Source organism: Peromyscus maniculatus, chromosome 1 (assembly GCF_049852395.1).
Source record: "Peromyscus maniculatus bairdii isolate BWxNUB_F1_BW_parent chromosome 1, HU_Pman_BW_mat_3.1, whole genome shotgun sequence".
Classification (NCBI taxonomy): Eukaryota; Metazoa; Chordata; class Mammalia; order Rodentia; family Cricetidae; genus Peromyscus; species Peromyscus maniculatus.
Window position 1 is genome coordinate 4647700 of NC_134852.1, and position 12301 is coordinate 4660000.

At 52.5% G+C, this 12301-nt stretch overlaps 1 protein-coding gene across 2 annotated transcripts in view; it reads left to right on the plus strand.

Annotated features, from left to right (window-relative positions):
- Positions 1-7053: 7053 nt before the first annotated feature.
- Cacng6 (calcium voltage-gated channel auxiliary subunit gamma 6) overlaps positions 7054-12301 on the plus strand; it is a 13831-nt gene continuing 8583 nt past the window's right edge. Inside the window, exon 1 of one of the 2 annotated variants that reach the window (XM_042263767.2) lies at positions 7054-8516. In XM_042263767.2, the coding sequence (XP_042119701.2) occupies positions 8186-8516 (331 nt within the window). In that variant the 5' untranslated portion in view covers positions 7054-8185. The remainder of the gene's footprint in view (positions 8517-12301) is intronic. The other variant, XM_006988316.4, reaches the window with a different exon arrangement.

Below are 12301 nucleotides of genomic sequence, written 5' to 3' on the forward strand. Positions count from 1 at the left end.
GGTAGACACAAGCAGAGGGACCTGGCTGTCACTCAGCAGGCAGAGGGAGGTTCTCACTGGTTTCATTTGCTCAGCAAATAATCCCTGAGGTCTGCACACTGGCCCTGTACGTAGGGATGCTGGGGATTAAGCATGTTCTTCTTTTTGCCCTGCCTCAGTGGGTTTCCAAGCTGAAGGGAAAACAGGCACAGAGGGCATGAGGGGAAAAGTGGTTGTTAATGGTACCAAGAAGTGGCAATGTGGGAGAACAGGAGGGGTAGACTTTGGAAGGGGAGCGTAGGGCCTGGGTAGGAGAAATCTGCTTCGGGGAGTCCTCATGAACGGCACACACCTGTCATTTTAGTACTTCTGAGGCAGAGGCAGGAGAACTGTAAATTTGAGGCTGCCCCCAGGCTAAGAAGCTGACTCCAGAAAATGTAAAGGAAGAGCTGGGAATGTAGCTTCGTGGGAGAGTCCTTCGGAGCATTCACGGTGCACTGGGTTCCATCCTCAGCATCATATAAACTAAGTATGGCAAGGAGTGCTTGTAATCCCTGCATTTGGGAGGTGTAAGCTGGAGGATCAGAAATTAAAGACATCCTCAGCCATATAGTGAGACTTAGGCCAGCCTGTGTTCAACACTGTCCCCCCCGCAAAAAAAAAAAGGGGGAGGGGAAGGTGGACAGAAATTTGCTCCCAGGCTCAGATGGAACTCAAAGGTGGGGAGGCTGAGTCAGGGACCTGGGAGGAAGTCTGAGAGGGCAGTGCAGGAAGGGATGCTGGGAAATGGGGAAAGGAATGAAACTGAGTGGCACTAGGGGTGGAGGTGGGGTGCTGGTGTAGGGAGGGTGACTGGTAAAGAGACTGGGCTTAGTGAGAGGTGAGGTGAAAGAGACAAACGTGGAGGACACAACTGTCCCGAGGCATGATGGGATCTGTAGTCCAAAGGTCAAACCCAGAGCAAAAGGGAGGTAGGGAGTGGGCTGGAGGTGGGTGAAGTGAGGGACAGGTGAGGAGGGAGGGCAGAGACAGAAGGCAAAGACAAAAAAGGAGATCCTGAGAAGGGAGGGTCATGAAAGCTTGACAACCAAAGGTAAGAAGTTGCAAAGACAAAAAACAGGAACAGAAAACCAAATCCTGGAAGAGGCAGGTAAGAAGTCCACCAGGCATAGAGGAACAGGCTATCTTTAAAGAAATTGACTTTTATTTGAACAGGGTATCACTGTAGATCAGGCTGGCCTGGAACCCACAGAGGCCTGCCTCTACCTCCTGAGTGCCGGGATTAAAGGTGTGCCGCCATACACTGCCTATCTTTTATTTTAACATCGGAGGTAAACTGGGCTGGAGAGGTGGTTCAGTGGTTAAGAATGCTTACAGCTCTGTCAGCTGAGGACCAGAGTTCAGATCCCAGCATCCACATCAAGTGGCTTATAACTCCAGACCCAGGGTATCCAACACCCTCTTCTGATCTTCATGGATATACTGCCTCAGACAAGAGCATGTGAGTTCTCTCCTCTCTCTCCACTCTCTCCCCCTTCTCTCATGCACATGGGACATGCATACATGCACATACAATTAGAAAAAGAGAAATACTCTGTATGCTAGCTAGCCCTGGTGGTGTAGACCTCAGGAAGCTGAGGAAGGAGGATCGCCTGCTTAACATACTGAGTTCAGGGCCAGCTTGGTGAGACCATGTTTCCAATCAAAAAGCAAAGAGAAGGTTGATGATGCAGTCCAGTGGTAGAGCCCCAATGAGGGGCTGGGGTGTGGCTCAGTGGTAGAGCACCTGCCCAGAATCCCCCAGTGAGGGGCTGGGGTGTGGCTCAGTGGTAGAGCCCCTGCCTAGAATCCCCCAGTGAGGGGCTGGGGTGTGGCTCAGTGGTAGAGCCCCTGCCTAGAATCCCTCAGTGAGGGGCTGGGGAATGTGGTTCAGTGGTAGAGCCCCTGCCTAGAATCCCTCAGTGAGGGTCTGGGGTGTGGTTCAGTGGTGGAGCCCCTGCCTAGAATCCCCCAGTGAGGGGCTGGGGAATGTGGTTCAGTGGTAGAGCCCCTGCCTAGAATCCCCCAGTGAGGGGCTGGGGACGGGGCTCAGTGGTAGAGCCCCTGCCTAGAATCCCCCAGTGAGGGGCTGGGGTGTGGTTCAGTGGTAGAGCCCCTGCCTAGAATCCCCCAGTGAGGGGCTGGGGTGTGGTTCAGTGGTAGAGCCCCTGCCTAGAATCCCCCAGTGAGGGGCTGGGGAATGTGGTTCAGTGGTAGAGCCCCTGCCTAGAATCCCCCAGTGAGGGGCTGGGGTGTGGTTCAGTGGTAGAGTCCCTGCCTAGAATCCCCCAGTGAGGGGCTGGGGAATGTGGTTCAGTGGTAGAGCCTACCGTGTGTGAGGAGCTAGAGTCAATCAACGGTATGAGGCAGAGCCAGCAATCTGTCCTAGATCATCTGAAGAGACCCCTTACCCCATGGTAGACAGGCAGCAGAGACAAGAATGGCCTCCTAAGGCACACCAAATAACTTCCTTAACTTGTCCCACCCTCTGCTTTCACCACTACCTCCCGATAAAGCCACCATATGAACCCACTAAGGGATTAACCCATTGACTGAGCCTTCAGGATCCAGTCACTTCCCCAAAGCCCAACAATCTAAAACCGAATTCTTAATATCCCCTGTTGGATAGTTCACACTCAAACTATAGCAAGTGGTGAGTAGACAAGGGCCTGCTGTTTTGGGACCTCTCCGAGGGGGGCAAGCTGTAAATACTAAGGTCCATTAATTAAGGCTAAGCAGGAGGCTGGGGGTGTGGCTCAGAGGGTGGCAAGTGTGTTGAGAATTCACAGGGTCCTGAGTTCAGTCCCCAGCACTGCATTAACTGTGTGGTGATGCCGGCACATGTGGAAACCCAGGAGTCGGGAGATGGAGGCGGGAGGATCAGAAGTTCAAGGCCATTTGGGGCCACAAAGGAATTTGAGCTAGCCTGGGATACATGAGATGTTTTATAAAGAAAGAAAAGCAGGAGCTAGGAATGCTAGTGCATACCTAAAAACCTCAGCTCCCCAGAAGCTGAAGTAGGAACGGTGAGCTGCACATTGAGACTTTTACAACCAAAGCTACAGAGGATACGATAACCGTATGTGACAGACAGAGCCGTCCATGATACACCGTTTGAGATGGTGGGTGTGAACAGGGATGAACAAGTTGCACACAAATTCCACAGAGCAGGAGACAAAAGACTGATGAGTCCTGGTAGTCCTGCCCCTCCCACCCCCACCCCCACCCCCAAAAAAAAATTCTGTTCCAGCTCTGATGGGAAACACCTGGAGAGCTTTAAGCACTGGCCTGCCGCGGGTGGGGGGTGGGGTGGGGGTGTGTGTGTGTCCTAGTTTCATTGAAACAAAACAATAACAGAATCCTGTTACTGTGCTGGGAGTGATTTCAGTCAGAAGGAGGGCTAGGTGGGGCTAGGAGCATGCCTGGGAGGAGTTCAAGGTTGGCTCCATGAGACTCTCTGTCTTGCAAACAAAACTGGGGGTCCTGAGGATGTAGCTCAGCACTTCCTCAGTATGCAGGAGACCCTTCATTGCATCCCCACCCCTGTATAAAAGGCATGGTGGCTCAGGCCTGTAAACCTTTGGGAGATGGAGGTAGGAGGATCAGGAGTTCAAGGCCAGCTTGAGCTACATGGGACTCTATCAACAACAACAACCAAATCAAAAGGGGAAGTCAGCACTATGGGCATGGAATTTTCCCGACTGTGTCCACAGCGATGGTGAGCTAGGCTTGGGGGCAGGGGGACATCAAGAAGCCACGGTGAAAAGAAGAGAGGAATCTGAGCTGAAGTCGCACTGCTGTATATTGGACAGCTTTTAGGTGAGAGGAATCAGAGGTTCTCTTTTGGACGTGCCCATCTGGTGATGCCTCTGGAAATCCAAGTCAGGGTGTCAGGTAGCCAGTTGGTTAAAGATGAGATTGGTGCAGAGGTCATGGACATGCAAGTTTTAGTAATGTCAGCACACAGAAGCCATTTAATGCCACAGAATGGGATAACTTGGAAAGGTAATGTGGATAGAGTCATGACTCTGGTCTAGAAATTTGGGAACACCTAAGTTATCTCTATGAGAGGAAGTGACCGGGGGGGGGGGGGGGGGGGGGCGGTAAACAGAAAGACAGACCAGACCCTCTCACAGGGCAAAAGAAGTGTGGCTCAAGGGTAGATCACCTGCCTAGAATCCCCCAGTGAGGGCCTGGGGTGTGGCTCAGTGGTGGAGCTCCTGCCTGGAATCTCCCAGTGAGGGGCTGGGGGTCTGGCTCAGGGCTCGAGCACTTGCCCTCGGTTGAATCCCTAGCACAAAAGGAAGAAGGGAAAGAAGGAAGGGTGGAAAGTACATAATGTTTTATGAAGCAAGAAGTCAGCCATCTGTGCCCAGTGCTGCTGAGAGCTGGAAAAAGATAAGGAAGACTAGAAGGTTTGTTAAATGGACAGTGGTACAAGCTCAGTAAGAGATGACTTCTCTCCGATTTCAGAGACGAAAGTCTGGATCCAGCATTGGGGGAGGTGGAGGGGGGGAGGGGAAAGAAGAGGGAAATAGAATCCAAGCAATTATTATCTTGGAATAAAAATGATACAGAGCTGGGTGTAGTGGTGCATGCCTATAATCCAGGCACAAAAGAGGCTGAGGCAGGGGGCTGACACAGTTCAAGGCCTGCCTAAGCTTCAGAGCGGGAATGTTTTCTTAGAACAATAAAAAAAAAATATATTAAAGAGGGCCAGTGAGATGGCTCAGCAGGTAGCACACTTGCTGGCAAGTCTGACCACATGAGTTTAAGCCTCGCCCTGGACCCACATGGTAGAGGGAAAGAAGTGAGCCCTGCAAGCTCCTCTCCGACCTCCACACACGCACCAGGACACACCACCCCAAAATAAAGGTCATATTCTTAAATTTAAAAATAAGGAAAATGTACAGGCAAGAAGACAGAAAATACACCCCGAATTCTGAGTCACTGCAGCAGATGGGACTGAGAAATATGGGGAGACCCAGGGCTCTGGAGAAGGGGTGGGGGTGGGGGAGACCAGTTCAGGAGCAGGCAGGGAAGAAAGACTCTTGGGAGGACTTCCAGAATGAGGCTGCTTGCTGTCCACTTTCCAGCTCCTGCTGTCGACATTGTGGGGCTTGGAGGCCATCCAGCCCCGAGAGAGCCAGTGAAGTTTCCTCCCTTCATTCATTCAGAAATGAAAACACAACTCAGTGCTCAGGAATGTTTTCTGGGGACTTGGAGATGCCTGGCCCTGTCATTATAGAGCCGTGGCCACTTTGCCATGGAATGGGGAGACCGGTAGCTAAGCCGGGTAGAGCAGAGACAGATGGACACTGAAGAGAGGCAGGTCACATCTTTCCTAGTCTGGAGAGGGAGGTGTATATATGCCATCTCATCGCACTAGGATATTCATTCAGCCATACTTCCTTCATATCAGCCAGTTGAAGCGTCCAAGGCTTCTTCTACACCTGGCCTTAGAGTGGATACTGGAGAGGACCATGACCGGTTGGGCCAGTCTAAGGGGAGAGCCAGACACACACTCACCTCCAAGGATACATTCCAGAGCAGGGACAGCAGAGGTGGCATGGTGTTCCAGGGGCCTGGTCCCGGCACCAGGCCCATCTGGGGAAGGAAGGAGTTGGTAAAAGGTGGGTCCCACCTTTCTGGGTGGTCCACAGAAGGGCTGAGAGAGGGGGTGAGGGGTTAAGAATCAGGCCCTGCTGCCATGCCACATGGCTGTCCCTGTCCGGGTCTCTGACCCTGGGGGAGCTGAAACTGCATGGAAGGTCCCCCAGGGGCACCCAGTCTAATAAATCCAATGAGGATAGTTGCTCTGCTTCATGCGTCCCAACCCCCCCCCCCCCAACTCCCTGAGGTCTGCCTTTTCTACCTTCTGGGGGACGGAGGACTCTTGGCACTGTGATTGCTCTATCCATTGATAACCAGGATTCTGGCCACGATGGCCTCTATCGGGCCTAGAGTGCAGGTTCAGACAACTCCTCTAGGGATACAGGTCCTAGCCCTCCTTCCTCAGACCCTGGAGCCCACCCCATCTCCCACTTCCTCCACCCTCCACCCCCCAGTCCAGACTCAAGGGTCAGGCCCCAGCCTCCTCCCTCAGACCAGGAGTCCAGCCCCAGCCTCCTCCCTCAGACCAGGAGTCCAGCCCCAGCCTCCTCCCTCAGACCCAGGAGTCCAGATCCAGCCTCCTTCCTCAGACCCAGGAGTGCAGGCCCCAGCCTCCTCCCTCACACCCAGGAGTCCAGCCCCAGCTCTCCTGCCTCAGACCAGGAGTCCAGCCTCAGCCTCCTCCCTCAGACCCAGGAGTGCAGGCCCCAACCTCCTCCCTCAGACTCAAGAGTTCAGACTCAGCCTCCTCCCTCAGACCTAAAAGTGCAGACCCCAGCCTCCTCCCTCAGACTCCAGAGTTCAGACCAAGCCCTCCTCCCTCAGACTCAGAAGCTCAGGCCCCAGCCCTCCTCCCCTGAGGACCAGAAGCCGGTACTGAAGACCTCCTCCCTCATACCTAGGAGTCCAGCTCTTTTCCCTGAAACTCAGGAGTACATACCTAAGTCCTCCTCCCTCAGACTCCAGAGTTCAGACCAAGCCCTCCTCCCTCAAACCCAGAAGCCCATACTCAAGCGCTCCTCCCTCAGCTCAGGGGTCCCCCCCACCCCCACCTCCAGTCCTTCTCCCTAGCCTCTGGCCATTAGATCCAAGCAACCCAGCTAGTCTCCAGCCCAGCCAGCTCAGGACTGAAACCCAAGTTCTCAGTCTTTCCCTGGCGCTATGGCTTCCAGATTTCGGAGTTTGGACTTTGCAGCCCCGCCTCCGGACCCTCGGGGAAACAAATCTCTCTAGGCTCTGCCTGTTGAAGACCCGGCCCCCAGCCCCTCCTTCCTAGAGGCCTCCCTCCCCCGCCCCTTGTCCCCTTAAAATACCCGGGATCCCTATGGCAACAGGCGCCCGCGACAGGTGCGGGTGTTATTTACGGGTCGAGCCCGAAATAGCCGGTGGGGTGAGGGGGTGGGCGGATGGGGCGAGGCCGGGAGCGAGCGCAGCGGGTCCGGAGGGCCGAGCGGGCGGAGGCGAGCAAAGTCGGACGCTTCGGAGGCATCGCGGAGCTGGGGCCGGCGCAGCGCGGAGGCAGGAGAGCGCGAGGGGCCCGTGCCCGGGAGACCCGGGTGGGAAGACCGAGGGGAGCGCGGGACCCCGAGCTGAGTCTGGAGCGATCCCGGCCGGGCCGGCCCTGGGAGCCCGGGGGAGGGGGAGCCGAGTGACTGGAGACAGACTCACTGTGTCCCTTCCCAGGTCCTGTGTCCCCCCCGCCCCCCTAGGGTACTTTGCTCTGGTTTTCCGAGCCACAGTGTGGACCAACCACAGTGCCTTGGTCTGAGCCCTGTCAGGACCCCAGGTCTTTCTGCTGCGCCCCCAGAGAGTCCCCCAGCCTCTTTTTCTGGACCCCACCGTGATTCTCAGCCACTGTGGGGACCTGGGCTCTTTTCGGAGTAGTTCCTGACTCACCCAGCGCCCCCCCCCTTTCCCCGGAATTCCAGTAGGGCACCCGGATCTGCTGTGAATATTGGAGGATCCTCTTTGCCTCTCAGATACTTGGAGGGGTATCTAATCCTCCCTGGGAAACCCCAGTCCTAACTCTTGTATAATCTAAAGGTGTTGGGATTTCCTCCCTTTTCAAACTCTGAGCCCGACCAACCCTAGAGCATTTCTCTCAAACACACGAAGCACCTCAGCTCCCCTCTCTGGGAGAATTCTGAGGCTTACTGGAGGGAGCCTATCAGACTGGGCAGGTCTTCTCCCTGGAGCTCCTCAGGGTAGGTGAACCTCACAGGAGCCTGGCTTTTCCTCTAGGCCTCACCTGTGCCAAATTCAGGTGCACAAGCCCAGGTGGTGTCTGTTTAAATCTACCAGGCATCCTTAGGTCAAGAATACAGTTTCTTTGTTTCTTTGTTTTTGTTTATTTTTCCTCTCCCGAGAGGCAGAGGCCTCCACTCTTGCATTTGGGGTTCAGCTTTTGCTCATTCCCAATCTAGTTGACATTGAGCACCCCCCCTCCAACTTCTTTCAAAAGTCCAGGCCCTGTTCCCTGCCCCTCAGGGACCCCTGCACAGATCTGTCTGACTCCTCGAAGCTGGCCTGAGCTCTGCCCGCTCCCATCGTCAAGATGATGTGGTCTAACTTCTTTATGCAAGAGGAGGATCGCCGTCGAGCCGCTGTGGGACGGCGTCGTGCCCAGGGACAGCAGAACCTCGGCTTGACTCCGGAGCGCGAGGGCAAGATCAAGCTGGTGTTGCTGCTGGCCACGGTGGGTGCCACGCTGGCTGTGCTGTCCGTGGGCACCGAGTTCTGGGTGGAGCTCAATACGTACAAGACCAACGGCAGCGCCGTCTGTGAGGCTGCCCATATGGGGCTGTGGAAGGTGTGTGTCAAGCGACTGTGGCAGGCTGACGTGCCTGCGGGCAGGGAGACCTGTGGCCCGGCTGAGCTACCAGGAGGTGAGAGGCAGTGCCCTGAACCCAGGCCTGTGTCCCACGGTCGGGGAGAAAGAAGCTTATATCTGGGAAAACCTTGTTCCGGGAAGGGGTGGGGGGAGTCTTTTCCCTGAGAAAGAATTTGTGCCCAGATCAGCCTGTGCTCACAGAAACTGGAGAGGGGGTGGGTAAGGGAAGCTCAGACATAGCTCATGTCCTTAAGCAGCGTATCTCCTAAAGAAACGTGTTTCTTAAAGTTTGTCTTTTAGCTATGGCCTGTGCCCCAGACCAGCCTGTACCCCAAGAGACAGCCTGTGCCTCCAGACCCAGCTGGTACCCTCAGAACAGCCTGTACTCACCCCCGCCAACCCGTATCCCCTAGAACTGCCTGCATTCCCCGTCAGACAGGCATGCACCCACAGACAGCCTGTGCCCTTCACTAGAAGCCTGGAGACATCCCACATTCCCACTCTGTGAGCCTATGTGGAGACAGACCACCCTACGCCCACCCGGAAGTAAAAAAATCTGTGCTGATTCGCTCTTTGTGGATACAATCGAATGAAGTTCTTCCCAGGTGCCTCTCACAATTCCGGGTGCACACTGACTCTCCTGGGAAATGTTTATTTCCAGTCCCTCTCACCTCTACGTGGTCAGAGCGGACATTGTCCAACCCTGTCCCCCTTCCTCTACAGACACTCCACACCCTTCATTTCCCCCATGATGGTTCCTTTGCTCTCAGCTGTGCCAGAGGGCTATCCTGTACCTCTCACTCTCTGACAGAACATGCTATGCCCTTTTCTTAGACAAGTGGGACATTCTATACCCCCTGGGAACTGGATAGGTGTCTATTTTACCTCTTTTGACTCAAGGGTAATATTTGACAGCCACCAAAAACCGCTTTGGGTATCATTTGTTTGAAGAGATCTCTGCCATGCTGCTCCTCAAGTCTTAGGACTCCTCAAGGACTAATTTTCACCCCTTCTGGGCTCTGAATGGATTTCCTTTCATTCCTCAACACCTCCTTTTCCAGATGTGATATGGAACCCACATAGGATGCCCTAAGCCTTTGAAGTGGGAAGCCTCTGTCTGTGGCTTGAACTTCTTGCCTGTCCTAATTAGCTATCTTAAACAGTTCTTTTCTGGTGTTTCTCACTGCTCGGCACCTCAGTCAAGATGATCCCAAACCTTTGCAAGATGGGATAATGAAAATGAATGTGGGATGCTAGCTGGGCCTGGTGGTGCACTTCTGTAATCATAGGTACTCAGGAAGCTGAGGCAGGAGGATTGAGAGCGCAAGGGCAGCCTGGGATACCGAGGGAGTTGAAAGTCAGCCTGGGCAACTTTGTGAGATCCTCTCTTAAAAAGCAAAAGGAGAGCTGGGGGGCATGTCTCAGTGGCAGAACATTTGCCTAGAGTCCCCCAGTGAGGGGCTGGGCGTGTGGCTCAGAGGTAGAGCCCCTGCCTAGAATCTCACATTAAGGAGCTGGGAGTGTGGCTTAGTGGTAGACCATCTGCCTAGACTCCCCCAGTGAGGGACACTTGTTCTACAGGGAGGGGCAGCGGGAGAATAAGGAGCAAAAACTTTCCGTGCCTAGTCTGTGCCTCAGGCTGGTTCTGTGGGGTTTGACTCTCGGACGTCTCTGTTCCTAAGAGCGATGCCTTACTGTGTGTCACTAGGGCTTAAAAGGTCTCCGAGGCCTCCACTCTTTGGCAGAGAAGACTGTTGTCTTCACTGTGTGTGATGAGGTCCTTCACATCTCTCGCTAGTCCCTCTGCTTGTCAGAAAGGACTTCACCACCGAGCATGGCGGCACACACCAGCACTCAGGAGGCAGAAGCAGGAAGATCAGGAGTTCAAAGCCAGCCTGGCTGTATAGTGAGCTGTAGACCAGCCTAGGCTGCGTAACACCTTTTGTCAAAAACAAAACAAAGTAAGAGGACTTCACCTTTCTTACAAGGCTGTTCCCAACCTCCCACAATTCTGCCTCATCAGAGGACCTTTCTTGGACTCCACTGTCTCAAAGAAATAATTTCATTTAAAAATTAAAAGAAAGCCATTATGTCCCTGTTCTATCAGAGAGTGACTCACTCTGTTGCTTCCCAAGCGAGTTTGACCTATCCTCTGTGGGACCTGGACACAAATTCCTGCTATCAGCAGCCAAATGGGATGCCAGACACCACACCCAGCCCCAGAAGGACTCTGCATTCTCTCATGGGTGTAGAATGTATCCTCTACCCGTGGCTACAAAGAGCATCTTCCTTTCACAGGAAGTGCCCTTTGCCTCTTGGTGCTGTAGGCTTATACTGGGAGCGGCTCCAGCCTGGAAACCGCAAACCCTTCTTCCCCGAGCTGAAATGGGGCAGGCCCCAGACCCTCACTTGACGTGATTTATCTCCGTGTCCCTTCAAATCTTCCTTTCAAATGATAAGGTTCCATTTCCACTTCTCCAAATTGTCTGGCTCCCTTTTCAATGTTCTCTGACCCTTGTGATGCTGCATCCTCCCTTCTCTTCTTCCGGGTCTCAGTTTCCCCATAGGTAGAATAAAAGAGTAGGCCAGAGTGTAGAAGGCAGGCAAGAAGTAGATGTAGTTTAAGTGGCATACTGTGTGCTTGCCTAGTGTGCACAAAACCCTGAGTTTGATCCCCAGCACCACATAAGCCAGGTATGGTACCACACGCCTATAGTGCGAGCACTTGGGAGGTGGAGGCAAGAGGGTCAGAAGTTCAAGACCGTCCTTAGCTTTGCAGCAGGTTCAAGGCCAGCTTAGAATACATGAAACCCTGTCTTAGCAAGTTAGAACATTCTGTTTTCTCATATTGAGATTAACAGTGACATTGAGTGAATTTTACATATGTTTACATAAAATGTTTACATAAAAATGATTGTCTGCTTTCACAGGGTCTTTCTCATGCTATGCCTTAATTTTTTTTCTTTTTAAAGACAAGGTATCATGTAGCTCAGTCTGGCACCACATCTGCCTGTTTTAAAATGTATTTCCCAAGCTGGGCATGGTGGTACATACCTTTTGTCCCAGCACTCGGGAAGCAGAGGCGGGAAGATCTCTGTGAATTTGAGGCCAGCCTGGTCTACATAGCAAATTCCAGGGTAGCCAGGGCTACACAGGGAGAACCCGTCTCAAAGAAAATTCTCTTTTACTCAAAGAAAATTCTCTCTTACATGTTTGACATTGCATCCATGCACATATGTTTTGACTTGGAAATATACATAGAGTTTGAGTTTTTATATGTGTGTGTTTTGATTTGAAGAAATAGTATCATGCGATTTTTATATTGTTTTCAATATAAGTCTTCTTGCTCAACGATGTGATTTCCAAATTTTTCCTACTTGCTTTATGTTTTTGTAGTTCATGGAGACTCTATGTTACAACAATGTCCATAAGAGCATCTGTCTCAACTGTCCATTGCTCAAGAGATGGACACTAGGTTATTTCCTACTACACCTGAGTAAATGATGCCACAGAGAACAACCATATCTGTATTCCTATACGTGGTAGTTTTTCCTTTTTGGTATATCCAGAAATGAAATTATTGTGTCATAGGGCAAAGACACACAAACGTGTCACTTAGTGGTAGAGATGTGTTCTGAAAAATACATGTTTAAGCTAATTCATCTTGAGAACAAGTGTGTACTACATCTTGAGAACAAGTGTGTACTTATGTAGACTAGGATGACTTCTATGTGACATTATTGTGATTTATTTTACTTTTGAATTATGTGATATGTGGGGATGATGTGTACCCTACTCTGTGTGTGAAGTCCCAGAAAGGTCCACAGAGTCCAGAAAAGG